The sequence below is a fragment of the Odontesthes bonariensis genome, chromosome 14 (genome assembly GCF_027942865.1).
Source record: "Odontesthes bonariensis isolate fOdoBon6 chromosome 14, fOdoBon6.hap1, whole genome shotgun sequence".
NCBI classification, from domain to species: domain Eukaryota; kingdom Metazoa; phylum Chordata; class Actinopteri; order Atheriniformes; family Atherinopsidae; genus Odontesthes; species Odontesthes bonariensis.
The window spans coordinates 5,360,668-5,385,352 of NC_134519.1; the positions used below are offsets into that span (position 1 = coordinate 5,360,668).

The 24,685-nt window shown below is 47.8% G+C and overlaps 2 protein-coding genes across 3 annotated transcripts; both read left to right on the top strand.

Moving 5' to 3' along the window:
• Nucleotides 1–6,982: 6,982 nt before the first annotated feature.
• LOC142398824 (tripartite motif-containing protein 16-like) lies at nt 6,983–13,964 on the top strand. The gene is made up of 2 exons (XM_075483027.1): nt 6,983–8,165; nt 11,945–13,964. Exons 1-2 carry the CDS (start codon nt 7,017–7,019, stop codon nt 13,685–13,687), a joined length of 2,892 nt encoding a protein of 963 aa, XP_075339142.1. The 5' UTR covers nt 6,983–7,016; the 3' UTR covers nt 13,688–13,964.
• A 259-nt stretch (nt 13,965–14,223) lies between these two features.
• Nucleotides 14,224–24,685, top strand: znf622 (zinc finger protein 622). Of its 2 annotated transcripts, none has more exons than XM_075482687.1 (7): nt 14,224–14,593; nt 15,822–16,374; nt 17,417–17,701; nt 20,924–21,086; nt 21,176–21,285; nt 21,420–21,563; nt 23,884–24,685. In XM_075482687.1, the coding sequence occupies exons 2-7, from the start codon at nt 15,828–15,830 to the stop codon at nt 24,015–24,017; spliced, it is 1,383 nt and encodes a 460-aa protein (XP_075338802.1). In that variant the 5' UTR covers nt 14,224–14,593; nt 15,822–15,827; the 3' UTR covers nt 24,018–24,685. The 2 variants fall into 2 exon arrangements, with proteins under 2 accessions (XP_075338802.1, XP_075338801.1); XM_075482686.1 differs by having other exon boundaries at nt 14,225–14,593; nt 17,414–17,701.

The following is a 24,685-nucleotide window of genomic DNA, read 5'->3' on the forward strand; positions in this document are numbered from 1 at the left end:
TGTTGTTCAGAAGATGTTCTGCAAACTACAGATGACTGTTCTTAAATTAAATAGGTTAATTTTATTATTTTGCAATACTGGCACATGTTAGGAACAGGGACACAGCCTTGTTTTCAAGGCCAGAAAAACTCAGATCAACTAGAATACAAGTAATGCACAGAAAGGTAATTCAGCAGTGGGGGATCCATGTTGTTCACTGAGACAGATCACCTGTGTTACCGACTGACAACATGCGTGTACTCACCAACTAAGTTGTTGCCAAGCAACGGAAACAACACCCTCATCCATTCATGGCATTCCCTGAAGATTTCCACCACACCTCTTTCTGTTACACTTCAACTTTCTAAATGTTTGTCAGTGGACTTTTATTTGATTCATTTATTTAGTTAATTATCTATAACAATAGCATAACTTTAATAATAATGAAATTTGCAGATATATAATTTCCCTTCTGGGATAAACAGATTGAAAATAGCTGAAAAGTAGCTGAACTAAGGAAACCAACAGATTGCACCAAAGCTTCTCTCTGATCCGATCCCCCTCCCTGGTCCTGCTGGGGGACTTCAATGCTCACAATGGGCAATGACAGTGAGACCTGGAGGGGCGTGATTGGAAGGAACGGCCCCCCGATCTGAATCAGAGTGGTGTTCTGTTATTGAACTTCTGTGCTCATCACGGACTGTCCATAACGAACACCATGTTCAGGCATAAGGGGGTCCATATGTGCACTTGGCACCAGGACACCCTGGGCCGCAGCTCGATGATCGACTTTGTGGTTGTGTCGTCGGACTTGTGCTGATCACCACCTGGTGGTGAGTTGGCTCTGCTGGTGGGGGAGGAAGCCCGTCAGACCTGGCAGGCCCAAACGTATTGTGAGGGTCTGCTGGGAACGGCTGGCGGAATCCCCTGTCAGAAGGAGCTTCAACTCCCACCTCCGTCAGAGCTTCAACCATGTCCCGGGGGAGGTGGGGGACATTGAGCCCGAATGGGCCATGTTCCGTGCCTCCATTGTTGAGGCGGCCTACCGGAGCTGTGGCCGTAAGGTGGTCGGTGCCTGTCGTGGCGGCAATCCCCGAACCCGCTGGTGGACGCCAGTGGTGAGGGAAGCCGTCAAGCTGAAGGAGTCCTATCGGGCCTTTTTGGCCAGTGGGACTCTGGAAGCGGCTGATGGGTACCGACAGGCCAAGCAGAACGCAGCTGAGGCGGTTGCTGAGGCAAAAACTCGGGCTTGGGAGGAGTTCGGTGAGGTCTCAAAGAGATTCTGGTCCAACATCAACGGGGGGGGGAGCACCGTGTATGGTGAGGGCGGGGCTCTGCTGACCTCATCTAGGGACGTCGTGAGTCGGTGGGGGGAATACTTTGAGGGCCTCCTCAATCCTACCGACATGCCTTCCAATGAGGAAGCAGAGTTGGGGAGCTCGGACGTGGGGCCTCCCATTTCTGGGGCTGAGGTGGTCAAAAAGCTCCTCGGTGGCAAGGCCCCGGGGGTGGATGAGGTCCGTCCCGAGTTCCTCAAGGCTCTGGATGTGGTAGGGCTGTCTTGGTTGACACGCCTCTGCAGCATCGCGTGGACATCGGGGGCAGTGCCTCTGGACTGGCAGATCGGGTTGGTGGTCCCCCTCTTTAAAAAAAAAAGGGGACCGGAGGGTGTGTTCCAACTATAGGGGGATCACACTCCTCAGCCTCCCTGGTAAGGTCTATTTGGGGGTACTGGAGAGGAGGATCCGCCGGATAGTCGAATCTCGGATTCAGGAGGTGCAGTGTGGTTTTCGTCCTGGCCATGGAACAGTGGACCAGCTCTATACCCTCATCAGGATCCTGGAGGGAGCATGGGAGTTCGCCCAACCGGTCTACATGTGTTTTGTGGACTTGGAGAAGGCGTTCGACCGTGTCCCTCAGGGACTCTTGTGGGGGGTGCTCCGGGAGTATGGAGTGCCGCACCCTTTGATAGGGGCTGTTTGGTCTCTGTATGACCGGTGTCAGAGTTTGGTCCGCATTGCCGGCAGTAAGTCGGACATGTTTCCTGTGAGGGTTGGACTCCGTCAGAGCTGCCCTTTGTCACCGATTCTGTTCATAATTTTTATGGACAGAATTTCTAAGCGCAGCCAGGGCGTTGAGGGGGTCCGTTTTGGCGACCTCGGGTCTCTGCTCTTTGCGGACGATGTGGTTCTGTTAGCGCCGTCGGGCCGTAACCTTCAGCTCTCACTGGAGCGTTTCGCAGCCGAGTGTGAAGCGGCTGGGATGAGAATCAGCACCTCCAAATCTGAGACCATGGTCCTCAGCCGGAAAAGGGTGGAATGCCCTCTCCGGGTCAGGAATGAGATCCTTCCCCAAGTGGAGGAGTTCAAGTATCTCGGGGTCTTGTTCACGAGTGAGGGACGAATGGAGCAGGAGATTGACAGACGGATCGGTGCGGCGTCTGCAGTGATGCGGGCTCTGCACCGGCCCGTCGTGGGGAAGAAGGAGCTGAGCCAGAGGGCGAAGCTCTCGATTTACCGGTCAGTCTATGTTCCTACCCTCACCTATGGTCACGAGCTGTGGGTAGTGACCGAAAGAACGAGATCGCCAATATAAGCGGCCAAAATGAGTTTTCTCTGCAGGGTGTCTGGGCTCTCCCTTAGAGATAGGGTGAGAAGCTCGGTCATCCGGGAGGGGCTCGGAGTAGAACCGCTGCTCCTCCGCATCGAGAAGAGTCAGATGAGGTGGCTCGGGCATCTGGTTAGGATGCCTCCTGGACGCCTCCCTGGTAAGGTGTTCCGGGCCCGTCCCACTGGGAGGAGGCCCCGGGGGAAGACCAGGGACACATTGGAGAGACTATGTTTCTCGGCTGGCCTGGGAACGCCTTAAGCTGCTGACCCCGTGACCCAATCTCCGGAGAAGCGGATGGATGACTATAAATGATACAAACGCAAAACCAAAAACATAGTGAAAATCCCATGAACGTAACATAGCCCCCCCCCCCCCCCCCCCCCAAGGGATGGATCCCAGACAGACCAAAACCTGTGGGTGGGAGGGAGCGGCTCGAAACCGGTCTGGCAGACGACCAGACTTCCGGCGACATAGCAGAGACGGCCAGAGACTGTCCAACGGGGCGCTAGCTCTGGCTCTGTGGCCTCTGTGGGCGCTAGCTCTGTGGCCTCTGTGGGAGCTAGCTCTGGCTCTGTGGCCTCTGTGGGCGCGAGCTCCGGCTCTGTGGCCTCTGTGGGCGCTAGCTCTGGCTCTGTGGCCTCTGTGGGCGCTAGCTCCGGCTCTGTGGCCTCTGTGGGCTCTGGCTCTATGGCCTCTGTGGGCGCTAGCTCCGGCTCTGTGGCCTCTGTGGGCGCTAGCTCCGGCTCTGTGGCCTCTGTGGGCGCTAGCTCTGGCTCTGTGGCCTCTGTGGGCGCTAGCTCCGGCTCTGTGGCCTCTGTGGGCTCTGGCTCTATGGCCTCTGTGGGCGCTAGCTCCGTCTCTGTGGCCTCTGTGGGCGCTAGCTCTGGCTCTGTGGCCTCTCTGGGCACTAGCTCCGGCTCTCTGGGCACTAGCTCTGGCTCTGTGGCCTCTGTGGGTGCGAGCTCTGGCTCTGTGGCCTCTGTGGACGCTAGCTCCGCCTCTGTGAACTCTGTGGGCGCTAGCTCTGGCTCTGTGGCCTCTGTGGGCGCGAGCTCTGGCTCTGTGGCCTCTGTGGGCGCTAGCTCCGGCTCTGTGAACTCTGTGGGCGCTAGCTCTGGCTCTGTGGCCTCTGTGGTCGCTAGCTCTGGCTCTGTGGCCTCTCTGGTCGCTAGCTCCGGCTCTGTGGCCTCTCTGGGCTCTGGCTCTGTGGCCTCTGTGGGCGCTAGCTCCAGCTCTGTGGCCTCTGTGGGCACTAGCTCCGGCTCTGTGGCCTCTGTGGGCGCGAGCTCTGGCTCTATGGCCTCTGTGGGCGCTAGCTCTGTGGCCTCTGTGGGCGCTAGCTCTGGCTCTGTGGCCTCTGTGGGCGCTAGCTCCGGCTCTGTGGCCTCTGTAGCCTCTGGCTCTGTGGGCGCGAGCTCCGGCTCTATGGCCTCTGTGGCCGCTAGCTCCAGCTCTGTGGCCTCTGTGGGAGCTAGCTCTGGCTCTGTGGCCTCTGTGGGCGCAAGCTCTGGCTCTGTGGCCTCTGTGGGCGCTAGCTCCAGCTCTGTGGCCACTGTGGGCACTAGCTCCGGCTCTGTGGCCTCTGTGGGCGCTAGCTCTGGCTCTGTGGCCTCTGTGGGCGCGAGCTCTGGCTCTGTGGCCTCTGTGGGCGCGAGCTCTGGCTCTGTGGCCTCTGTGGACGCTAGCTCCGCCTCTGTGAACTCTGTGGGCGCTAGCTCTGGCTCTGTGGCCTCTGTGGGCGCGAGCTCTGGCTCTGTGGCCTCTGTGGGCGCTAGCTCCGGCTCTGTGAACTCTGTGGGCGCTAGCTCTGGCTCTGTGGCCTCTGTGGTCGCTAGCTCTGGCTCTGTGGCCTCTCTGGTCGCTAGCTCCGGCTCTGTGGCCTCTCTGGGCTCTGGCTCTGTGGCCTCTGTGGGCGCTAGCTCCAGCTCTGTGGCCTCTGTGGGTGCTAGCTCCGGCTCTGTGGCCTCTCTGGGCGCTAGCTCCGGTTCTGTGGGTGCTAGCTCTGGCTCTGTGGCCTCTGTGGGCACTAGCTCCGGCTCTGTGGCCTCTGTGGGCACTAGCTCCGGCTCTGTGGCCTCTGTGGGTGCTAGTTCTGGCTCTGTGGCCTCTCTGGTCGCTAGCTCCGGCTCTGTGGCCGAAACTCCGGCTCTGTGGCCTCTGTGGGCGCTAGCTCCGGCTCTGTGGCCTCTGTGGGAGCTAGCTCTGGCTCTGTGGGCGCGAGCTCCGGCTCTGTGGCCTCTGTGGGCGCTAGCTCTGGCTCTGTGGCCTCTGTGGGCGCTAGCTCCAGCTCTGTGGCCTCTGTGGGCGCTAGCTCTGGCTCTGTAGCCTCTCTGGGCGCTAGCTCCGGCTCTGTGGCCTCTGTGGGCTCTGGCTCTGTGGCCTCTGTGGGCGCTAGCTCCGGCTCTGTGGCCTCTGTGGGCGCTAGCTCTGTGGCCTCTGTGGGCGCGAGCTCCGGCTCTGTGGCCTCTGTGGGCGCTAGCTCTGGCTCTGTGGCCTCTGTGGGCGCTAGCTCCAGCTCTGTGGCCTCTGTGGGCGCTAGCTCTGGCTCTGTAGCCTCTCTGGGCGCTAGCTCCGGCTCTGTGGGCACTAGCTCTTGCTCTGTGGCCTCTGTGGGCGCTAGCTCTGGCTCTGTGGCCTCTGTGGACGCTAGCTCCGCCTCTGTGAACTCTGTGGGCGCTAGCTCTGGCTCTGTGGCCTCTGTGGGCGCGAGCTCTGGCTCTGTGGCCTCTGTGGGCGCTAGCTCCGGCTCTGTGAACTCTGTGGGCGCTAACTCTGGCTTTGTGGCCTCTGTGGTCGCTAGCTCTGGCTCTGTGGCCTCTCTGGGCGCTAGCTCCGGCTCTGTGGCCTCTCTGGGCTCTGGCTCTGTGGCCGCTGTGGGCGCTAGCTCTGGCTCTGTGGCCTCTGTGGGCGCTAGCTCCGGCTCTGTGGCCTCTGTGGGCTCTGGCTCTGTGGCCACTGTGGGCGCTAGCTCTGGCTCTGTGGCCTCTGTGGGCGCTAGCTCTGGCTCTGTGGACTCTGTGGGCGCTAGCTCCGGCTCTGTGAACTCTGTGGGCGCTAGCTCTGGCTCTGTGGCCTCTGTGGGCGCTAGCTCTGGCTCTGTGGCCTCTCTGGGCGCTAGCTCCGGCTCTGTGGCCTCTGTGGGCTCTGGCTCTGTGGCCTCTGTGGGCGCTAGCTCCGGCTCTGTGGCCTCTGTGGGCTCTGGCTCTATGGCCTCTGTGGGCGCTAGCTCCGTCTCTGTGGCCTCTGTGGGCGCTAGCTCTGGCTCTGTGGCCTCTCTGGGCACTAGCTCCGGCTCTCTGGGCACTAGCTCTGGCTCTGTGGCCTCTGTGGGCGCTAGCTTTGGCTCTGTGGACTCTGTGGGCGCTAGCTCCGGCTCTGTGGCCTCTCTGGGCGCTAGCTCCGGCTCTTTGGGCGCTAGCTCTGGCTCTGTGGCCTCTGTGGGCACTAGCTCCGGCTCTGTGGCCTCAGTGGGTGCTAGCTCTGGCTCTGTGGCCTCTGTGGGCACTAGCTCTGGCTCTGTGGGCACTAGCTCCGGCTCTGTGGCCTCAGTGGGTGCTAGCTCTGGCTCTGTGGCCTCTGTGGGCGCTAGCTTTGGCTCTGTGGCCTCTGTGGGCGCTAGTTCCGGCTCTGTGGCCTCTGTGGGCGCTAGCTCCGGCTCTGTGACCTCTGTGGGCGCTAGTTCCAGCTCTGTGGCCTCTGTGGGCGCTAGTTCCGGCTCTGTGGTCTCTGTGGGCGCTAGTTCCGGCTCTGTGGACTCTGTGAGCGCTAGTTCCGGCTCTGTGCCCTCTGTGGGCGCTAGCTCCGGCTCTGTGACCTCTGTTTGCGCTAACTCCGACTTAAACTAAGACATGACTACGCATGATAACAACACAAAACCAAAAACATCGGGAAAACCCCATGAACGTGACAATGTCCTGTTTTTTTAGAGTTGGAATCAATTTAACTTGTTGGTTGGAATGTGTCTAACAACACAGAAATACATTTAATGATTCTTAAATTCATTCTGCTTTATCTCTACAGCTGTAGAAACTTTACAACTGTAGGACTTTCTGTTAATCTGCAGTGTTTGAAACATTTTAATCAATAAAATAATTTATTTAACAGACCTAAAAGACAAACTGTTAACCCTAAAACATTACAAATAGTTGACAACCTAAAGGTTTGTGTTTGCAGTATAATTAGATGGGAAATTGTGTCGTACATAGAGTTAAAAACACTTCCTGCTCTCAAACACAGCGGCTCCGCTCTGCCCACATATTTCCTTGTTCCCTCCCCTTCAGATCTACAGCTCATGATGGGTGTAACCAAAAGGAGGTGAACCGACCGGTTCTGTTCTCTGCACTGACACATGATTTGTAGATCAGAGCTCAGAGCAGTTTCAGCTTTCAGGAAGTGAAACTCAGTCAGTCGCTGATCTGAGAGGAGAAATGGCGCAGAAAGGAGTTCAGCTGGATCAGGAAAGCTTCTCTTGTTCGATCTGCCTGGATCTGCTGAAGGATCCGGTGACTATTCCCTGTGGACACAGCTACTGCATGAGCTGTATTAAAGGCTTCTGGGATGGAGAGGATCAGAAGGGAATCCACAGCTGCCCTCAGTGCAGGAAAACTTTCACAGCGAGGCCTGTCCTGGAGAAAAACACCATGTTAGCTGATTTAGTGGAGCAGCTGAAGAAGACTGGACTCCAAGCTGCTCCTGCTGATCACTGCTATGCTGGAGCTGAAGATGTGGCCTGTGATTTCTGCTCTGGGAGAAAACTGAAAGCCATCAAGTCCTGTTTATCCTGTCTGGCCTCTTACTGTGAGAATCACCTTCAGCCTCATTATGATGTGGCTCCATTAAGGAAACACAAGCTGGTGGAGCCCTCCAAGAAGCTCCAGGAGAACATCTGCTCTGTTCACGATGAGGTGATGAAGATGTTCTGCCGTACCGATCAGAAGTGCATCTGTTATCTCTGCTCTGTGGAGGAACATAAAGGCCACGACACAGTGTCAGCTGCAGCAGAAAGGACTGAGAGGCAGAGAGAGCTGGAGGGGAGTCGGCAGCAGATCCAGCAGAGAATCCAGGACGCAGAGAAAGATGTGAAGCTGCTTCAGCAGGAGCTGGAGGCCATCCATCAGTCTGCTGATAAAACAGAGGAGCACAGCCAGAAGATCTTCACTGAGCTGATCCGTCTCCTCCAGAAAAGAAGCTCTGATGTGAAGCAGCAGATCAGATCCCAGCAGGAAGCCGAAGGGAGTCGAGTCAAAGAGCTTCAGGAGAAGCTGGAGCAGGAGATCACTGAGCTGAAGGAGAAAGATGCTGAGCTGCAGCAGCTCTCACACACAGAGGATCACAGCCAGTTTCTGCACAGCTGGCCCTCAGTGGCAGCACTCAGGGGGGCTACACACTCATCCAGCATCCAGATCCGTCCTCTGAGGCACTTTGAGGATGTGACAGCAGCTGTGTCAGAGCTCAGAGATAAACTACAGGACATCCTGAGAGAGGAATGGGCCAACATCTCACTGAGAGTCGCTGAAGTGGATGTTTTACTGTCACAGCCAGAAACAGAACCAGAACCAGAAACAGAACCAGAACCAGAACCTGAACCAGGACCAGAACCAGAACCTAAATATGAATATGAATCTGAATCTGAACCTGAAGTGGATGTTTCACTGTCACAGCCTGAACCAAAGAGCAGAGCTGATTTCTTAAAATATTCATGTAAAATCACACTGGATCCAAACACAGCAAACAGACGTCTGTTACTGTCAGAGGGGAACAGAAAAGTGACGGTAATGGATCAACCTCAGTCTTATTCTCGTCATCCAGACAGATTTATTGGAAAGTGTCAGGTCCTGAGCAGAGAGAGTCTGACTGGACGTTGTTACTGGGAGGTGAAGAGGAGAGGGGGGGCAATTGATGTAGCAGTCGCATACAAGAACATCAGCAGAACAGGAAGTAGGGATGAATGTGAATTTGGATTTAATGACAAATCTTGGGCATTAAGATGTGACCCAGACAGTTATACATTTATGTATGACAACATGGACACCTCCATCTCAGGTCCTCGGTCCTCCAGAGTGGGAGTGTACCTGGATCACAGAGCAGGTATTCTGTCCTTCTACAGCGTCTCTGGAACCATGACTCTCCTCCACAGAGTCCAGACCACATTCACTCAGCCACTCTATGTTGGACTTTGGATGAATAATACTGGAGCCTCAGCAGAGTTGTGTAAAGTGAAATAAATGTGTTTAGTCAGCTTGTTGCTGACAGCTGGTTGCTGGGATGTCTCTGCTGTTCTGCTGTTTATTTGCTGCTGTTTCCTGTGTCTGTGCAGCCATGGAGGATATCACTGCTGATGAGGAGTTTGATTCACAGAAATATTTCTCCACATGAAAATCTAAACTTCTCTGAGCTTTAAACATCAGTGGGATCCTGGTGTTGATGTGTCTGTATGTTGTTGTTTCTCTTCCACTTCATGGAGCCCAACAGAGGAATCAGCAGACCTTCCTTTATCACAGACTCTTTTCAGATCTCATCACTTTGGAAATGGGAAAATAATCCTGAAGTTATGCTGACTTTGATTTGTTCCAGAGATCAAATGTTGTTGCTGTTTTTGAAAACTCTCAGTAATGATCTACTTGGTAACCCAGAAACTAAATGTTGTGATTCTGGATGTTTTTCTGTAAATAATAAATTGTGGATTCATCCTGATCATGAATTGTGTTTCTGTGAAAATGGGAGTGAGGCTGTCACCCCACCAGCATCCCTCATGGTGGCAACACACGGCTGCATAAATAAAATGCAGCTGTGTGTTCTTCTTTAAAATGTTCTTCTTTAAACCCATCTGAAGTGTTCTTTAGATATGAAGAAAAGTGCTTTACAGTAATGTAACTATTTCATTACAGATTAGCTGACTTTGAGAAAGAATTACTGAAACATGGAGCCAGCAACTAGGATACAATAAAATAAGTTAATGTTTAACTGAGTCTTCAGTATTAATGAGGGGACAAAGTTTACATTCACAGAGCTGCTCTTCATGCTGAAAACACAAAATCAAACTTTGTTACAATAATTAAAGTTTACATGATCAATTATTTCCACTTTTGGAAAAAAGAAGCAAACATTAAAAGTAAAGACGGGATAAAATCTGCTTTACATGTCAGGTTCAGTCCTGAAATGATCAAATGATTCAAACCTTTAACCTTAAATCTCACATCTACCAGTTCTACTTGCAGCCTGAGAGCAGAAATGTTCCCGTTCTAACCCTGCACCGATAACACAGCTGAGGCACTACATGTTGTTCCTGTTTAACAATTAAACTGTTGCTGCTTTATGTTGTGCTGATCTGTCTTTCACCATGTCTGGGGAGTGTTGTAAATCATCGGTAACACACCCTGCCTCTCTGTAAAAACCAGCTCTTCGGCCTCCCTGTTAGATATTTCCTTGTTCCCGCCCACAGATCTCTTTGCATAAGGATGGGCGTGAGCGACATGGTGCAACACGCAGCTGCTGTTAAGCCTCATTTCCTGGTTTGTGTGAGTATCAGCAGAGATCTGTTACCCTTCAGAGCGCACAGACCGTTTCTGTTCAGGTGAAACTATTTGACAGTTACTGTGAAGAGGAAAAATGGCTCAGCAGGAAAATCAGCTGGAACAAGTAAAATTCTGCTGTTCGATCTGCCTGGCGAATCTAGTATGCAGCCGGGAACTTCTCGCTGACTCAAACTCGCATACGAACTCAAAAAGTTAGTATGAGTAGTAGGAGAAGTATGCGGTTTCGAACAGAGTCTCCCCCCCGTCTTGTGCCAGTGTGTTTTATCTGTCCGTCTCATGTGCATCACTCTCGCCTTTTTCCAAGCCTGACCACAGCCACGTTCCAAGTTTGCCTTTAGGTATTTTCCTCTTCAAGAGAGATTTTTTTGTTCTTGTTTAAGTTTGATAAAGTAGTCCTGTTAAAGTAACAATGTAAGTTTCTCTTCATAGCATTCTTGTTTTTTCCTCCCTGTTGGAGTGAGTTTTGTTTAATACATTTTCATAGATTAGTGACTCCGTTTTTTAGGAGAGGTTATTTGTTTTTCCTCCGTAACAGGAGTGACGTTTAGTTAAAGTTAAAGTTTGATAGACCTTTTGTTTGTTCCTCCGCATAGTGGAGTGATTTTGATTTTCCTGAAAAGTTTTCATAGATATACTTCTCTCATTTTGGGAGAAGTGTATATACGTATATTATTAATATTTCTATAGCCTGTTTTGTTTCTCTCTCTGGAGAGACTTGAGAACTTCTGCTCCTAAAATAAAAGCTTTTGGATACAACATATCCGGCTCCTGGTCCATTCCCTGGGTGTGACAGACATTTGTCAGCATGACAGTGATCCCAGTCACAGCCAAAGCAGTAAAAGCATATCTGGATAGAAAACCACGTGATACAACACTATGAGTCATATATTGCCCCACCCAGCCTGAACGTTGCACTTTTTAAAATCTTTCCAGGGTGGAAAAGTAACTACAGTTTTATTACTCGCTGTATATTCTCTCAGGTGACTCCTCCCACTGCGGTGCACAAGCTGTCAGCAACTCATAATCTTATCCGTGTGTGTGTTGTAATTTCTTTCCCACTTCGTCAGCCACAAAGAACAGAGTTCATGTTTGTACTGCCATGAACTGAGCTCATTTTTTGAGCTGTTTTTCATACTCAGAGAGACAAATAACTGGTGTAAAAATGTGGGCACGAGGCCACAAACAGCAGCCAGGTGTCCTCTGCTGCAGCTTCTTTCTTTTCTTCAGTTTCTACCACTTCATCAGGTGACCTCTGTCATCACACCTGATTCTAAATGGTGCTTTTCACAATATTTGACACCACATGTTGGATTAAAAGCATACTTACAAACAAGCTAAATCTTTTGATAAAGTCAAAGTTTACACAAAACCAAACTCCGGTTCAACAACCAGAGGAAATATAATGATTTCTTTCAGAAATAAAGAGAAGATTAAATGCAGTTCATCCTCTCAGGTTTAGTCATGAACTTACACTCAAAACTTTATTGAGGGCAGACTTGGAATCATAAAAATACTGATGGGAACTCACATTTGATTAAATTTATTGGTTCAGGCACTGTGATATCTGATGATAATTTCTGATGAGACTAAATATATAACACAATGTATTCACAAATCGCATAAACAATCTAATCAGTGTTACATGTAATCACTGAACAGGACACTCTGCCCATGTCTCCTTGTTCCCTCCCCTTCAGATCTGCAGCTCATGATGGGTGTAACCAACACGAGGTGAACCAACCGGCTCTGTTCTCTGCACCGACACGTCATTTATAGCTCAGAGCTCAGAGCAGTTTCAGCTTTGAGGAAGTGAAACACAGTCAGTCGCTGATCTGAGAGGAGAAATGGCGCAGAAAGGAGTTCAGCTGGACCCAGAAACCCTCTGCTGTTCGATCTGCCTGGATCTGCTGAAGGATCCGGTGGCTATTCCCTGTGGACACAGCTACTGCATGAACTGTATTAAAGGCTTCTGGGATGGAGAGGATCAGAAGGGAATCCACAGCTGCCCTCAGTGCAGGAAAACTTTCACAGCGAGGCCTGTCCTGGGGAAAAACACCATGTTAGCTGATTTAGTGGAGCAGCTGAAGAAGACTGGACTCCAAGCTGCTCCTGCTGATCACTGCTATGCTGGAGCTGAAGATGTGGCCTGTGATTTCTGCTCTGGGAGAAAACTGAAAGCCATCAAGTCCTGTTCAGTCTGTCTGGCCTCTTACTGTGATAATCACCTTCAGCCTCATTATGATGTGGCTCCATTAAGGAAACACAAGCTGGTGGAGCCCTCCAAGAAGCTCCAGGAGAACATCTGCTCTGTTCACGATGAGGTGATGAAGATGTTCTGCCGTACGGATCAGAAGTGCATCTGTTATCTCTGCTCTGTGGAGGAACATAAAGGCCACGACACAGTGTCAGCTGCAGCAGAAAGGACTGAGAGGCAGAGAGAGCTGGAGGGGAGTCGGCAGCAGATCCAGCAGAGAATCCAGGACGCAGAGAAAGATGTGAAGCTGCTTCAGCAGGAGCTGGAGGCCATCCATCAGTCTGCTGATAAAACAGAGGAGCACAGCCAGAAGATCTTCAGCCAGCTGATCCGTCTCCTCCAGAAAAGAAGCTCTGATGTGAAGCAGCAGATCAGATCCCAGCAGGAAGCCGAAGGGAGTCGAGTCAAAGAGCTTCAGGAGAAGCTGGAGCAGGAGATCACTGAGCTGAAGAGGAAAGATGCTGAGCTGCAGCAGCTCTCACACACAGAGGATCACAGCCAGTTTCTGCACAGCTGCCCCTCAGTGGCAGCACTCAGGGGGGCTACACACTCATCCAGCATCCAGATCCGTCCTCTGAGGCACTTTGAGGATGTGACAGCAGCTGTGTCAGAGCTCAGAGATAAACTACAGGACATCCTGAGAGAGGAATGGGCCAACATCTCACTGAGAGTCGCTGAAGTGGATGTTTTACTGTCACAACCAGAACCAGAACCAGAACCAGAACCAGAACCAGAACCAGAACCAGAGAGCAGAGCTGACTTCTTAAAATATTCATGTGAAATCACACTGGATCCAAACACAGCGTACATATATCTGTTACTGTCAGAGGGGAACAGAAAAGTGACAGGATTGAAATACAAACAGTCTTATTCTCGTCATCCAGACAGATTCACTGAGTGGTGTCAGGTCCTGAGCAGAGAGAGTCTGACTGGACGTTGTTACTGGGAGGTGGAGATGAGAGAGGGAAGAGTTGATGTAGCAGTCGCATACAAGAACATCAGCAGAGCAGGATGGAAGAATGAATGTGGATTTGGATATAATGACAAATCTTGGGTTTTATGTTGTTACCCAAACAGTTATTCATTTCTGTACAACAACATAAAAACCTGCATCTCAGGTCCTCAGGCCTCCAGAGTGGGAGTGTACCTGGATCACAGAGCAGGTATTCTGTCCTTCTACAGCGTCTCTGGAACCATGACTCTCCTCCACAGAGTCCAGACCACATTCACTCAGCCGCTCTATGCCGGAGTTTGGATCAACAATTGGTCTTTCTACGGATCAAGTGCTGAGTTCTGTAAATTGAAATAGAGTAAAGTAAATGCAGATGCTAAGTGATCAACTGTCAAACATTATGTCCATGCCAAAAACAGCTGTTCATAAATCACTGAAACAATCGAATCCTTATCATTAATTCATGTTTCCATGAAGAAAAGATGTTTTGTGTATTAAATACTCTTTACATTGTGTTCATATTAAATCTGTTGATTGTCATATTCATGTGACTCACTTTCACATGTGTGAAATAAATAAATTCAATAAATGTTTGTGAAAACATGTCGTTTTCTGTATTGTGATTCAAAATAAAATGAGAATAATAGTCAGATTTTGAATGTGTCTGGTGTTCTTTATCCTGTGAGTGATTCTTTAGTTTTCCGCCCAGTATTTATCCATTATTTTTATCGTATTGTTTTTAAAGAGACCACGAAACCTCTCCCCTTAAAAGCGTGGAACATCTTTTTCAGCTTTCAACATCAAGAGACGGCAGTAATGGGTCTGAAATGCTCTTTCGCGACTGTCGATAGAAACTCCACGAAGAAGAGGACGAAGAAGAAGACGAAGAAGAAGATCACCCGGAAGTAGCCCTCACAGTAGCCCTCGTCCAAGCTTGGAGATTTGTGTTTAATTTCTTAAAGACTACAGGACTTTTTGAAAGGATTTAGTTTATTTTTTTATTTAGTGAATTGTCTATTTATTTTCTTTCTTTATTGTATTTTATTTTGTCACTCCTTCGTCGACGCTCCACACCCGCAGTTACATAATTGTACCGTTGGTGGCGGTAATGCAACATTACGGATGCTAACCGCCAATAAATTACAAGAAGAAGAAGAAGTAGCCCTCGTCCATGTGTTTTGGTGGGTCACTGAAGTGCGGTAGCAGCCCCAGTAAAATACATTAAAAGGCTTTTTTTTAAGGAGGAAACAGCCAACAGAATAAGTAAGTAAATATTGGACAGTTTTTGTCGGTTGTAACATGATGTTGTCATTTTTGTTACGTCATCTACTGATAGTTGGTGTTTACGCTGGAATTCGGACGTTTAGCTAGCTGGTTGCTAATCGGTAATTTGTGTGTTTTTGCCACCCTGTTGCAGCCCTTCGGTTCAGCAGCGCTTGTTTGGTTATTTTAGCTGCTTCTAATTACTGCAAAGCTGGTTATTAATCTATGAAGTGACTTTGCTGAACACCATCGGAATGCTAACCCACGAAATAAAACTGGATCATTTTCAGTTATGAAACTCAGTAACAGCGACTAGAAGTAATTATTATATCATCTAACCTTAAATCACTAAGCTTATTATTGTTGTTTTATGATATATAGTTTAGTCGCTGTTCAATACACAACCAGTTAAACATTAATATATAGTAAAAATACTTAAAATGACGGGAAAATTAAATATTAATACACATTTTCTTGTTAAGTCGACTCAAACTTGATGTTTCTGGATGTGAATGGTCGTTGTAAACAATTATATTTTAGACTGATATGGCGAAGAAAACCTCAGAATAGTGGGTGATTGTCATCTCTTTGTAGTTGGAAAGCAAAAGATTAAATACTCTTAATTATTGGTTCAGTTATTAGAATAGAAACAGAATAGAAAAAAAAACAATGGAGGAAATTCAAATTAGTCAAGTAGCTAAAAAAAAAAAGATAAATATTTACAATGATATGTCTATTAGCAACAAGAATAATAATACCAATTCTCATAAAAATACTACTACTACTAATAAATGACTAAATAAATAAAAATCAATCAATTAAACGGAATGAATCAGAATTTAATCTTAAATGGACCTGATAAAAAAATCTCATCAGTCAAAATTCAACAATTTTTTTCAAATATTTATTAATTTAAAAAAATATATTTATTCTTTTTTTACTCATTTATATTGGTATTTTTTCTCTTAATTTATTTACACATTTATTTTCTGTTGTATATGTTGTATATTTATTTATTTGCATATTTCCTCGAGTCTCTGTGTGTATTTTAGAAGTTGAAACGTCCGTTAAACTGTTTTGCTGTGAATGATTTCTGGGCCACAAGCAGCAGGACGGAGGAGCAAAGATACGAGGAAGCTGAAATTAGAGAAATGAGATGAGCCGGTTGAACTTGTAATATATATATTTTCTAATGCTGCATCATTAAAATAACCTGTTGACTTTTTAGATCGCCATGTCCTCCTACACCTGCATCAGCTGCAGAGTGTCCTTCGCTGATGGCGAAGTGCAGCGAGCGCACTACAAAACGGACTGGCACCGTTACAACTTGAAGCGTAAGGTGGCCGAGATGCCGCCCGTCACCGCTGAAAACTTCCAGGAGCGTGTCCTGGCTCAGAGGGCCACGGCCGAGCAGCAGCTGACCAACGCGGCCGCCACAGAGGGCTGCCTGGTCTGCAACAAGAAGTTCTCCAGCTCAAACGCTTTTCAGAACCACCTGCAGTCCCACAAGCACCAGCAGGCGGAGAAGCAGGCGCTGCTGGCCGCCCAGCGGAGAGTGGAGAAGATGAACGAGAAGAATCTAGAGAAGGGACTCGGTGACGAGAAGGTGGATCACGACACGAGGAACGAGGCCCTGCAGCAGGTCCTGAGAGACCAGCAGAGGCGGGTCCAGACCTCGCAGGAAGCGACGAAGCAAAGGGTGGAGAAGCCGCCCAGGATGATGTGGCTGGAGGAGCAATTCAAGAGGCGAGAGGGAGAGGAGGGAGCGGCAGCTGAAGAGGGTAGGAGGTTAAATCAGCCGGTTGTGCACCTCACTGTACTGTTAGGGGTCTCAGAGTTTGTTTGGACCTTCTGTCCAAAAGAGGTTTGGTTTGGATTGTTGATTGTTAAGGATACTGGATCAAATATTTCCACTGAAGTACAATCATGATGATGCTTGGGTTAGTTAAAGGGATAGTTCGCCCTCTTCTGACATGAAGCTGTATGACATCCCATATCAGCAGCATCATTTCTGAACATCTTCTTACCCCCTGCTGCGTCCTGTGAGCAGAGTTCCAGCCTCGTTTTGGTGTTGATGAAGGTAGTCCGGCTAGTTGGCTGGGGTTTAAAAAATAAAGCATTTTGCTTCTCAAAACAATATGCGTTCAAAAGAGTAAGGCAAGTTTATCTGTACGGCACAATTCAATTACAAGGCAATTCAAAGTGCTTTACAGATACATTAAAACAGTAGAAATAAAAAGCATGATTTTAAATTAAATAAAAAAAACAATAAAAAAAAACAATAGATAGAATCAGATAAAATCAGTAGTTAAATACATTTGCATCACAAAATGGTTCTCCAGAAAAAAGTCAGACCTCACAATCTCTTGGCCCTATTTTCTCTCCCTTCGTATCACTGCCTGCTGCCGACAGCCGCGCCTGTTACGGTGTTTGCTGCTCGGTCTGCACAGCAGGCAGTGATACGAAGGGAGAGAAAATAGGGCCAAGAGATTGTGAGGTCTGACTTTTTCCTGGAGAACCATTTTGTGATGCAAATGTATTACTCTGTTGAACGCATATTGTTTTGAGAAGCAAAACGCTTTATTTTTTAAACCCCACCCAACTAGCCGGACTACCTTCATCAACACCAAAACGAGGCTGGAACTCTGCTCACAGGACGCAGCAGGGGGTAAGAAGATGTTCAGAAATGATGTTGCTGATATGGGATGTCATACAGCTTCATGTCAAAAGAGGCGAACTGTCCCTTTAAAGCCTTTAGGTTGAATTAGACTCCTTATATTGATCGGGATGTTAATATTTTCCCTTCTAAATATCTTCCAGAAGGTTGGGAGGACGTTGAGGAGGAGGATGATGAGATGGAAGAGGATGATGATGATGATGATGATGAGGAGGAGGACACGATGGACCAGGAGGAAGGCGACTCGGCTGCCTCCTCTGAGACCCGCCCTGCCCCCCTGCCGGGCTCCATCCCCGCCACCGACTGCCTGTTCTGCTCCCACCACTCAAAGTCGCTCTTAAAGAACGTCGCTCACATGACCAAAGTCCACAGCTTCTTCATCCCCGACGTGGAGTTCCTCATCGACCTCAGAGGCCTCATGCGTTACCTCGGTGAGACGGATGGTTCTGTAATGAGAAGTGTCGGGACACTTAGATCTCGGTCATTTTTAAAGAATATTTAACACTAGAACACAATAAATAAAATGGACTACAGTCGTTGAAATGCTGGCTTTTCCACGACGCTAAAGGTTAGCATCTCTTTAGCATTGAAGCTAACTACACTGTCTGCGAGTGTAATCCATGTTGCTCTGTCCTGTTTGTACTTGGTTTGTCGACTAAACGCCCCACTGGGGCGAAAACCGGTTCCCAGTGTTTCAATTCCTTGGAATCGATAAGGGAATCGTTTGGCGACTTTGCAAACGATTCCCTTATCGATTCCAGTGGGCGCGAATGACGTCACCACGCAACGTTGCATGGCGAGTCCAGTGCAGTCGACAGTAAAAGTTTGGTTACACATCCCTAAAAAAGATGACAACAGGGCAACTTGCAAAGTGAATATTTCACCAAAGGGAGGAAATACTACCAACATGCAATAACTATGAATGAATGTCGCGTTTTCGATCCGCTCCGGACTAACGTTGGTGAATCTGAACCCAGCAGCAACGTTAGCAGCGTTAGCATGTCCTCGGCTAACACTGCAGGTAACTAACTAACTAACACTGCCTATCATGTTAGCGCTGTTTGCCTGATTGTAAAACCTGCTGTTAGTAACGGTTAAGGTTAAATGAATGCCTTCTCAGGCATTACATTTAGATGAAATCATGAGAGACAGAGCCTGACTGGCTCAGAGCCAGAGGCTGGTGGTACTACCCCCAGTTCACCTCTACCTCCAGCTTCTCCTTTCACCAGGAACCTCCCCTATGTAATCTTTGTGGTAATCCCTTATCAATTAAGCATATTCTATCTTGCTCTGCCCTTAGAATAAAAAGGCAGCAGTTTTTTTTAAAGACGGTACTATAGTAGGTATTTTTAATAAGGTCCCACCTTTAAAGGTTTTAAACTTTTTAAAGTGCATTGATGTGAACAAACTTATTTAATGTATTTATTTATTAACCTCATTGTTGGTATTTAGTGTCAAGTGCAATGTATTACCTGTATTAGCCATGAAGTAGCCATAGCTGCTTAACTGGCTTTAAACGAAAAAACAAACAAACAAAAAATATCCTTTCACAAGAGCAGGGAAGAGTTAAATTACCCAGGCCAGGATAGACCAATGTGGACCTCACCGTTGTTGGGTTTGTAAGGTCATGACTCGTGTTACTTCTAAACTAAAGAAAGTTGATGCTAATTGACCGGTTTGTTGTCCTTTTTCTCCAAATGAGAATCGATAAGGGAACCGACAAAGAACCGAATCGTTAATCAGAATCGAAAATGGAATTGGAATCGTAAAAATCTTATCAATTCCCATCCCTACGCCCCAGTGATTGGCTCTGTCGGGAAGAGGAAGACGGCCCACTGGGAAAACTGCAACGGATGATTGTGTTTTAGATGCATGTTTGTTGTGTTGCTGCTTTTAATTGCGACTGTTTTCCAACAAATGCGACACACCGACTCGCACACGTTCAGCGGTTCACCGCGGGCGTTCGCTTTAAATCCCAAATGCTCCCACACTGCAGCTGTCGCGTTTGGCTTAGAAACCAATTCCATCTTATTTGTCTTTATCAGGCATAGCCGACTCGCAGCTAGCTTTCTCTCTGCCTCGTGCCTACCGGTATACTTCTGAGGCGGCCCTTTAGCTGCACTCTGTGGTCGGCTACAGTAGCCCCGCCTCCCCACACACCATGTGACTGACTTGAGGGTTCACTCATCGTTACTCTTAAGGACCCGAGAGAGAGAGACAAGGAAAACAAACAAGCATGCAAATGGACAGAAATATTATCGAGCTAATTTTAACTATCATACGATTTAATTGATTAATTGAATATCGCGACAGGTCTAGACGCCCCATGTACAGAGGCTATAGTCCTCGCTGGAGCTGGCCCCGGTTCGAGTCCCGCATCGGACGGCCCTGTGCTGCTTGTTGTTCCCCCTCTTGCTGCCTCCTGCTTCCTGTCTCTCTTGAACTGTCCTGTCCATTAAAGGCATAAAAAAGCCCCAAAAAAACCTCAAAACAATTAAAAAACTCGGTCATAAGAGAAGTGAAGAAGCTTCGACAAGATTATAAGAAGCTTTTGACTCTTAAAATCCGACTGAGACTTTAGGAGCTTCCACATCACTGTGTTTAGTGATAAATACACCAAGCTAGCTGTTAACAAGCTTGTTCGGGTGGAGGTCCATTAAAGAGGAATCTTAGGAGGACAGATTCAGAGCTTTGAATCTGGACTCATGGCCTCTCTGTTGACCTTCTCAGCAGAAATTAAGTTTTCAGAGAATAATTAATCCTGTGAGTTGTGAAGCTGCCCGACACGTTGGACGGCCGTGCGCTAATCAGACTTTGTTTTACGGTTTTATGCCTTTTGTTAAAGGATGAAACGCACACAGAGTTTTGTGGTCGGATCATTTTAGGATAACATGGGCTGTGTTCGAAACCGCTTACTACAAACTGCATACTACATACTACATACTACATACTGATCGATCAGGCAGTATGCAGAGCGTTTACCCACAATGCATTTGGCTCCTGCCCGAGCCGAAATCAGCCGGCCTGAAGCTGATTTCCCTTAAGCTCTAAACTCTGTAAACTTTAGCAACGTTTGAAACATTTTCAGGTGAGAAAGTAGTCGTTTAGATCCCCAACGTGTTGAAAACCTGACAAAATACCGGCTGTTTACAATTTTGTTCCCACGAATTGGGCGCTACTAAAGCTAGCCGCAGTGAGCAACGCACTTCTGGTTATTTTCTCAAAATAAAATCCCCGTTGCCTTTTATCATAGGCCATTACGATACAATTGGTGCCTTTGTTTTGAAAACAGGAAGTGAACCTACCCTCGTTGAAGCTAGCTTGAAACTGCCGTTTTGACAGGAAATGACGATCGGCGACGTCACGTTACGTTGCATCTTGGGTAGTTTGAGTATGAGTAGTAACCTCATGATGCATACCCAACATTTAGGAGAATCTAGTATGCATCCGGGAACTTAGAAAAAGTTAAAGTTAGTAGGAGTAGTAGGAGAAGTATGTGGTTTGGAACACAGCCTTGCTCTTATCCTGTGTGCCTGATCTTTGATACGGTCGTAAATGGATTTTATCAGCTCTGCTTTTTGGTGTGTTTGTTGTCATATTCGCATCTTTTCTGTGTTTTAACGGTAAAATCTTTATTTTCCTTTATGTTGCAGGAGAAAAAGTCGGCGCTGGAAATGTGTGCTTGTGGTGTAACGAGAAGGGGCGTTCGTTTTACTCGACAGAAGCGGTTAAGAGTCACATGACGGACAAAAGCCACTGTAAACTCTTCACGGACGGAGACGCCGCCCTGGAATTCGCAGATTTCTATGACTTCAGGTATTTGGTATAATCAGCTGGTGGGGACGGATGAATTGTAACTCCTCCATCGTTGCTGATGGACTGCTCTGATTGCTTTTGGCCAACAGGAGCAGCTACCCTGACAGGAAGGAGGGAGAGGCCCTGGACAGCGAGGAGCTGCCCGAGCAGAAGAACATGGAGTACGACGACGACACCCTGGAGCTCACGCTCCCCTCAGGTGACTCCCCGGGATCATTTGGTTTAAAAACGCCTCCTGCCTTCCGTTTTAAGAACGTTTGATCGATGACTCCCGTGAAATAAATGGGCTTTCAGTAGTTTTAAAGGCTGAGTGCTTTATGTGTCGTCATGCAGGTGCTACGATCGGCCACCGCTCCCTCATGAGGTACTACAGGCAGCGGTTTGGAGCCCAGCGGGCGGTGGCTCTGACCCACAACCAGAACGCCGTGGGCAGACTCCTCCGGCAGTACAAAGCCCTCGGCTGGGGGGGAGACGGAGGTAAGGCTTCCTCTGCTCACTTTAATGATCAATGCTTGTGTCACATTATTAAAGGGATAGTTCGCCTCTTTTGACATGAAACTGTATGACATCCCATATTAGCAATATCGTTTATGTAAATGTATTTTATTTATTCAGCCCTTTACAGACAATCCTTATGCTGCGTGTACACCAAGAGCGACCTACGCTGCCTGGTAGTGGAGGTCGCTGGAGAAGCTTCGCTTGAGAATTTGCTTTGGTAGCTTTGGTAGCTCGTGACGTCACATTTAGAATGTGCAGCACCCCCGCGAGAAAAAACATGAGGAAAGTGAGGGCAGGGACACGAATAAACGTGTTGTTATTTACAATTTGTTATACAAGATATACATCACGTTACAAATTATATAAAACTACATTAGGTACACCTGAGAAGAGCAGGAATAGCAGAGGCAGCTGTGAAAAATAAACTAAATTCGAAATAAAATCCGAAATAAAACTTAATTGCAGTGAGAAAGGTATGCGTGGGGTTACTACACTATTGTACTGAAGCACTCGACACGGCAATTGCAACAGTCTCAGGATTAAACGACTATTGTTTGGATAGGAACCAAAGTTTACACGTCTGTTTCCGCGAACCCCGCGGATTGTTCGGACCCCTACAATCTGTGGATTGTCATTGGTTTTCGCCGAAACGCGTCATAGCTCATTACCATAAAGTTAGCTTGAGTTTAATCGCTGGAATCCGCTCTGGTAGCCCAGGTAGCTCACCCTCCATAGAGAAATAATGATTTCCGGCGCTCAGGTAGCGTAGGTCGCTCTTGGTGTACACGCAGCATTACGGTGTACCAAAGTGTTTTACAGCAGGTAATAAATAAAGAGAAGAACAAGTAAAAACAATAATAGAACAGTGAAAGCAATAAAATACAACAAAATCAAATAAGATAAAAGTGCCATCATACTACTGGGTATTAAAGCCATCCTAAATAAGTAGGTTTTTAGCCCAGATGTGAAGAGGCCCAGGTCAGAAATAAGACGCAGCTGGACGGGGGGCTTATTCCAGAGCCTGGGGGCAGCTTTGGGAAAAGGCTCGCTCACCCCAGGGTTTGTATTCTGACCTGGGCACTTCCACTTTTCTGTATTTCTATTTCTATATTTCTACATTTTGTATTTCCATTTTATTTAAGAATACCCTGTTATAATATTGTTGTTGCATGCTTATTTTATCTCATCTTTTATTATATTTGGACATCCAGTGCGGGCAGCAAAGCAAAGAATTTCATTGTACAGGGAAACACGTTTCTAACTACACATATGACAATAAACCTTTGAATCTTGGATCTTTCTGAACATCTTCTTACCCCCTGCTGCGTCCTGTGAGCAGAGTTCCAGCCTCGTTTTGGTGTTGATGAAGGTAGTCCGGCTAGTTGGCTGGGGTTTAACAAATAAAGCGTTTTGCTTCTCAAAACAATATGCGTTCAACAGAGTAATACATTTGCATCACAAAATGGTTCTCCAGGAAAAAGTCAGACCTCACAATCTCTTGGCCCTATTTTCTCTCCCTTCGTATCACTGCCTGCTGTGCAGACCGAGCAGCAAACACTGTAACAGGCGCGGCAGCAGGCAGTGATACGAAGGGAGAGAAAATTGTTTTAAATTGTTTTTTAAATTCTTAGATTGTTTTTAAAGTGTTTATAATTGTATAAACATTTTTACTGCATCTTGCTACTGGATGCTTGAATTTCCTTCGGGATCAATAAAGTATCTATCTATCTATAGATAGCGATTGTGAGGTCTGACTTTTTCCTGGAGAACGATTTTGTGATGCAAATGTATTACTCTGTTGAACGCATATTGTTTTGAGAAGCAAAACGCTTTATTTTTTAAACCCCAGCCAACTAGCCGGACTACCTTCATCAACACCAAAACGAGGCTGGAACTCTGCTCACAGGATGCAGCAGGGGGTAAGAAGATGTTCAGAAATGATGTTGCTGATATGGGATGTTATACAGCTTCATGTCAAAAGAGGCGAACTGTCCCTTTAAGTAAATGAAGCTTCGTCGACACTCGTGTTGTTGTTGTTTTTATTCTTTACTTTGAGGAAACTGTTTTCCTAAAACATGTAAAGATATTCTTCAGTGTGGGAGAAATAAGCCGACGACAGTTGGTGTGTCGTATCCGTTCTCCTTGAAGTCCACAGATTGTTCTCAGTCAGTTTTTAGCTTTGACTCGAGCCTAAAAGGCTCCGAACGAAGCTTTGATACAGCTGATATTCAGCATCTGTCCAGGAAGGGAATTACTGAGCATCTTACAATCCCACTGAAGACTCTTCTCCCCCTCTTAGGCAGCAGCTGCCTCCATCACAAACAGAGAGACATGCAGTACGTGCAGAGGATGAAGTCCAAGTGGATGCTGAAGATGGGCATGAGCCACAACACCACCAAGCAGAAGCACTTCAGAGCCCAAGTTATGTTCTAAACTCCAGCTGAAGGCGGTGGGACGCAGACTGGTGCACGGCTCATTGTAACATCTGATGTTTTCCTGCCGGTGAGGGGGAAAATCAGTCGTCAGTCACCTTGTAACCCCCGCCAGCGGTTAGTCTGAAACGTGCCGTTGAGTTGACTTCACCTAAAACCCGGATGGAACAGATTTTGACATTCTTAAGGTCTTCCCGCTGTTCCCTGACATCCCAGTGATGCTTCGTCTCTGGAAAAACTGACCCGATGTTGGGCAGAAACTCGCCTGGAAGCGAGAGAAATGAGAGCCAGGAGGAGGTGTTTAAATGTTTAGAATAAAAGCTCCATTATCAGGAGTTTGGGATGATCGAGAAACAAAGAGTAGTTCAAACATGATTCATTCGGTCAGGATTTATTTAAACTGGCGACAGAATTACCGTCTAACACCATGATAAAACTCCCTCCTAAATAAATGTGACCCACATTTCTGGGACACTTGTCCATCTTTACGCCTCGGAGCTCAAGTCTTATCATCTTATTGGGAACTGATATGAAACCCAGACGGACTTTTAACCTGAATTATTGATATTTTGACGATAAACGAGCTGATAAAACGGTTTCCAGGCGAAGAAAAGGCTCGATTGGGACCACATTTCACTTTGCATTGAAAATAAATTGGCTTCACTGAAA

What these genes read in the sequence shown, in the direction of transcription:
- LOC142398824 (XM_075483027.1), top strand. Translation starts at nt 7,017, where the DNA reads ATGGCGCAGAAAGGAGTTCAGCTGGATCAGGAAAGCTTCTCTTGTTCG. An exon ending in CAGAAACAGAACCAGAACCA is followed by an intron (nt 8,166 to 11,944) that starts GAACCTGAACCA and finishes AGTGAAACACAG; the next exon opens with TCAGTCGCTGATCTGAGAGG.
- znf622 (XM_075482686.1), top strand. Translation starts at nt 15,828, where the DNA reads ATGTCCTCCTACACCTGCATCAGCTGCAGAGTGTCCTTCGCTGATGGC. An exon ending in GGGAGCGGCAGCTGAAGAGG is followed by an intron (nt 16,375 to 17,413) that starts GTAGGAGGTTAA and finishes AATATCTTCCAG; the next exon opens with AAGGTTGGGAGGACGTTGAG. An exon ending in GGAGCTCACGCTCCCCTCAG is followed by an intron (nt 21,286 to 21,419) that starts GTGACTCCCCGG and finishes GTCGTCATGCAG; the next exon opens with GTGCTACGATCGGCCACCGC.